The sequence below is a fragment of the Actinia tenebrosa genome, unplaced genomic scaffold (assembly GCF_029948245.1).
Source record: "Actinia tenebrosa isolate PJP-AT-01 unplaced genomic scaffold, QUT_ActTen_1.0 PGA_scaffold2__45_contigs__length_23673736, whole genome shotgun sequence".
Lineage (NCBI taxonomy): Eukaryota > Metazoa > Cnidaria > Anthozoa > Actiniaria > Actiniidae > Actinia > Actinia tenebrosa.
Window position 1 is genome coordinate 18,512,326 of NW_028292579.1, and position 5,804 is coordinate 18,518,129.

The 5,804-nt window shown below is 37.1% G+C and overlaps 1 protein-coding gene across 3 annotated transcripts in view; it reads left to right on the forward strand.

The window, feature by feature from the left end:
- Nucleotides 1-5,018, forward strand: part of LOC116304745 (uncharacterized) — a 35,790-nt gene extending 30,772 nt beyond the window's left edge. For 2 of the 3 annotated variants that reach the window (XM_031714526.2, XM_031714524.2), the window contains exons 27-30: nt 212-274; nt 899-947; nt 1,738-1,804; nt 2,787-5,018. In XM_031714526.2, the coding sequence (XP_031570386.2) occupies nt 212-274; nt 899-947; nt 1,738-1,804; nt 2,787-2,847 (240 nt within the window). In that variant the 3' untranslated portion in view covers nt 2,848-5,018. Of the gene's footprint in view, nt 1-211; nt 275-898; nt 948-1,737; nt 1,821-2,786 lie in introns of all 3 variants that reach the window. The other variant, XM_031714529.2, reaches the window with a different exon arrangement.
- Nucleotides 5,019-5,804: the final 786 nt, after the last annotated feature.

Here is a 5,804-nt window from a genome sequence, read left to right on the forward strand (position 1 = left end):
ACACGTAAAACATAAGAAAAGCCTATTAAAGATTCCATAGCAACCGTGGCTGGTAAATAGGTAAGACCCCTCTTAACGTTATTGAAGTCTTTACAGCGTGAAATCACATGTACTGCGCATGCTCATCAAGTATTCAAATATAGGCTGCGCATGCTCATTTATACTGTTCTAAGAATAGATAGGAATAAATTTATTGATTTTTATAATTCAGGTCAGATATGCTTTAAAAAGACTTCGAGAAAAGCACTCAAGCAGGATATCATACATGCTGAATGTAGGTACAACAGCAATTAATTCGTGAAATGCATTTGTCCCGGGGGGGGGGGGGGGGGGGGGGGTACTTCGCCAGAATTTGGGTAGGGGTGTTCCGCTGGGATTCTTAAAGGGGTACCCTTGTTTATGACAAAAAAACTTAAATTTGTAGACCCTGTTTATGACAAAAAAACTCAAATTTGTAGACCATGTTCATGATAAAAGATATAATTTATTGCACTGAGTTCCTGTTTCAATTATCATGTCATCTCGCGTATCGTTTTTTTTACGACCATGGTAACCAGTTTCGGTCAATACGAAAGTAGAAACCCTGAATTTGACAGGAAACTCAGGAAGAACTTGGAACTTGAGTGAAATTGCATACCCTGTTTATGACAAGAAGCTAGAAAAACCATACCCTGTTCAGCGGATCATCCCCGTATAGTCTATATATGGGAATACCCCCCCTTCCCCCCTGGGGTTATTTGTATTTTGAAGTTGCCCATTCATTAATTTACTGTTGGAATTTGTGAATATTGGGGCAATGAAACGAGGCTAACTCTGAATAAAAAGGAACAAAGCTGTATTTTACGAATTCGAACAAGGTTTAGATAATTTGTTTATTTATTGTTTTATTTGACTCTAGGGATTGCCGCCAAAAAGTCATGCAAGTCACAACGATAGTGTTTTTAAAGGTAATGTACTGATTTCCTTTCAACCTGGTTTAGATTTAATTACAGATCAACCAATACTGTGGCTCAGTTGACAAATTTCGTATAAGTGTGAATCCATACGGTAGATTCGTAGTCGTGACTTTTTATATCGTAGCCATGACCATAAGATGGGATTAAATGAATTACTCTAGAAGCCATTTCCATGTTATGGGAGGTCGTACCGTGTCGTCGTGTACGATATTCATCCTCATGGGAAGCCATTTCGAGGCTACAGTATGTGGTATCGTGTATGTGCTATAAGTCAGTACCATACGTTTCCTACTCAGACGATAACCATTCTTATGGGAAGCCATTTCAATGTTACAGCATGTCGTACCGTGTGCGTGCTGTAAGTCACTAACGTATGTTTCCAACCCAAACGATAACCATTCCACTGCAGTTATGGGGAGTCATTTCCATGTTACAGCATTTCGTACCGTGTACGTGCTGTAAGTCTCTATCGTATGTTTCCAACACCTCCGACAACCATTTTTTGGGAAGCCATTTCAATGTTACGGCATGTCGTACCGTGCAAGTGCTGTAAGGTATTACTATACGTTTCCCACTCTTACGATCACCGCTCTTTGCCTATTTTTTTCGCGTGCCCAGTATATAAAATCCCTCTAAACGCCATCGTGCCTCACAGACCTTTGTTTCTACCTGTCCAACCACCCAGATTGAGCTTTTCCTGCGTAAAGTGCCCACCGTTGGGCTCTCATTTAAAGCACATAGTGCCGACGTTACATAACTATACATTTGATTTTCTTTGCAGAGGACAAACCTGACATAAAGCGAGACAGTTGGGTCTCTCCGAGCCCCGACCACAAGAACAGTAACGAGTATGTATAAGAATGAGTACGTATCTGGGGTTCTAACATATCAGTACTAACACTAACATTATTTATCTATTTATTTACTATTTTCTCATTGTCTATTGGATTGCATCCCATATATCGGTGAAAAATTTGCACCAATTAGTAAGTTTAGTAGACCTCAGTAGACCGTAGACCTACAAAACTTTGCACTAACTTGTACAATTTCGTTAACATTTTTTCACATACATATGGTATGCACTCTAGTATAACTTTGATAGGAGCTTTGCACTAACACTAATGTCTGTAAAGAAAGACACTGTTGATCATACATTTGCTACCATAATACATTTTCTACCATACAACATTACAACATTTGCTACAATACTACATTTGCTACCATACTACATTTGCTACCATACTACATTTGTCTACCATACTACATTTGCTACCATACTACATTTGCTACCATACTACATTTGCTACCATACTACATTTGCTACCATACTACATTTGCTACCATACTACATTTGCTACCATACTACATTTGCTACCATACTACATTCGCTACCATACTACATTTGCTACCATACAACATTTGTCTACCATACTACATTTGCTACCATACTACATTTGCTACCATACTACATTTGCTACCATACATTATTTGCTACCATACTACATTTGTTACCATACAATATTTGCTACCATACTACATTTGCTACCATACAATATTTGCTACCTTACAACATTTGCTACCAAAACTACACCTAACATACGTCTCTCATCGTAACATCTTATGATTATAACATATAATTGTAAAATAATTCTATGCCAATAATAACATTAACTTGGGAAAGCTTGGCATGGCATGGTATAGCACGGCATAGTATAGTAACGAAACAAAGCAATAAAACATACCATATTATGTATATATATACCACAAGACAGATCTTCATTCCACTCCACTGCATGCCACACACTAACCCCTAACTGTATGATCAAACAGAAAAAGCTCTATGGAACAAGGCCAAGTCCCAAAACAATCTCCAATGAAATTCTGGCTATGACCGTGGTAACTAGATATGAAGTCTAAAGGACATAGTATAAAGTCTAGCACCAAGGCCATGAAGAATAGTAATCCATGTAGAAGATATAAAGAATTGGACAAATGAAGACTCAAAAGGTAGCAAAGACGAGCTCGAGTCTATGAGTTTGGTTATAGTTTTTTTGGTTATAGTTATGTCACTTTATAGGCTTCATTAGGTAATATTTTCGCATATCAGACCACACATTATTTTTTCGTGAATAAGATTCTTTGTTTGAGTTGCATCTCTTCACGTGTCTTGTCATGCGCAATCGTTAAACCAAGATTTCAAAATAATGACACGTGGTCTTAAATGAAATTAAGCCCAAGGTAAAGATATGTAGTAGTACAATATAATACAGATTTAACATCAAGAATCCAGATTGATGTTTTATCAGTTATCCCAGAAACTATAGGAGCTCATTGGTTAACATCTGTTGTCGTAAATACACAGTAATGTTGCAATGTTCCCCAGAAATTATAGGAGCTTATTGGTTAATATCTGTTGTCGTAAGTACATACCACGCTGCAATATGCACCTCGTGCATATTGCAGCACGATCAGATGCACGAATTCAAACTATCAAACTACTTTGATTTCTTGCAACCTGTTGCAGGGACGAAATTCTGTCATTGTCATTGTCATTTATCATTACGTCACCAACACAGCGCAAGACCTATGGGCTTTAAGGCTTCCATCGATCAAAAATCTCAGTACTAGATCAGACCTTTGGAAATTTGATTGAAACAACCCAAAAACCCGGGCGACTCCAATTCAATCACTCAAAGCACTCCTCATTTCCCTTTAAAAACAGTTTAATGTTTAAAAGGTTTTTGAAGCATTCTATGTAATGTTTAATAAACGAGCAGGAGTGTTTTATCGGGTATAAAACACGAGGCGCAGCCGAGTGGTTTTAGACCCGACAAAATACGATCTGCGAGTTTGTTAAACGGCTTAGAAAACTCATGATGTATGTTCTCATATTGTACAGAATTCTTTACGAAATGAACCAAGTTTGATAGAGAAAATCCAAGTTAAAGTTTATGCAAATGAAGACGAATCTATATCAGATATAAAGTCACCTTCATGGTCATGATTTCTATTGTGTTTTCTTCATGAATTATTAATGCGGTTTCTAATCTACTTTTAACTAATATGTTGAGAGTACGTATGAAACAAGCTTTCAGGTTGGCAGTTTTTGTGTAGTAGAGATTCTAGAGAGTATAATGGTTGACCTAATCTCGGTAAAAACAGCTTCTTTATGTAGGAAAGATTTGAAGGTCTTATAACAGGCAAACCAGTTAAAGTTTATTCGGTAATTGTAAAAATCGTGACACGTAAAGGCAACTATATCCTGATCTCAGGACGTGTCTCCGCCACACGTCACCTAGTGTGTCCCAAATGTAAGTCGAGCTTCAAGAAAAAGGGGTAAAACTTTAGTGACGACTGAAAAGTTGAGAACATTTGGTAGAATAAGTTTTGAGAAATGTTACAAAATTTTACAAGTAATGTAAAGGCTGGGTGGCAGCTTTTGCCACCCAACCTGACATTCTGCAAAATGTGACTGTATTGAGAATATTCTAATCTTGTCTTTTGCAATTGATTGACACGCTTGTTCCTGGACGGCAAAAAAAAAAAAAAAAAAAAAAAGGATTTCATTTATTAAAAAGATTTTTTTGCTGGCATTACTAATGTCATATCCATCCAAAACCTTTTCAAAATACTTTTTTCCTCTTACGTTCGATAAAATACGTTCGGTTTCAAGATACGAAGCAGTTTAAAGTTTGTTTGCCATCCAGCAGAGCCTTCGTTAACAATTGATTGAATAGACCTCTTCGACTCTGACGTAATGTTTTCCCATTTCAGACCACATGTCATTCCCTAGAGTATCATTTCTTTGTTTAAGGTTTGCGCTCGGTTGCACATGAGAAGTCACATGAATATGGATACAGCTCACAAAGAATCTTATTCTCAAGGGAATGACACGTGGTCTGAAATGGGAAAACATTACCCCAAGCCGAAGAGTTCTATTGAAGTTGATTCGTTAACAAAGTCATATATCAGCATGTGACTGTTTGTTGCAAAAGACCTATTGATTTGATTGACATTCTTCTTTGTTTGTAGCTTGAAATTAAATTATGTTAATAAGGTAAACATTCCACGAGTATCCGACAGTGTCATGGAAAAACTTTGATTGACGTCTACCAAAACCCTATTTTGTTGAGACGGTTCGAGTCTTCGCGTGCATTTGAAAACGACTGTAAAGCCCCGTTTACACTAGCGATTGTTGCTGCGATATTTTTGCAATTTATTCATAATAAATAATGGTAAAGAATTTACTTGTTAAGTTTTTTTCAGGATACCAAGATTTTCCTAGACGAATGCCTCTTTTGAAGGATGAGACAAAAGATTTTATATTTCCGAAAATTGCCACAAAAATCGCCAGCGAAAATCGGCGCAAAACTCGATAGTGTAAACGGGGCTTAAAACGACCTATTAATGGGTTGCAAAAAAATATTTAAAAAATATTCATGTTTTTAAAAAAAACTTGATGGGTTGCAAGCATTCCCAAGAGAGTTAAAAGACAAAAACATGGCGGCCATTGTGGTGCCGTTAACAATGGATGCTAATAAGAAATCTTTTGTTAAATGGCACGAACGCTCCCCCGAGAGGCCGCGATGACGTGCAATCGAAGAATCGGTATATTGCTAGAAAAAAATGAAATACAAATATATATATATATAATATCAAAAACGTCATGAAATCAAGATATAATAAACGACTCACTTGTAAATACCGCTGTAAATACCAGCCCAAATATGTTTGAAGACAAATAAAATAGACAGAACCATTAAACAGAACTGATATTCTCTTGAAGGGGGATGGGAAATGTGTGTGTGTGTGTGTGTGTGTGGGGGGGGGGCTAAAGCTAAAGCCATG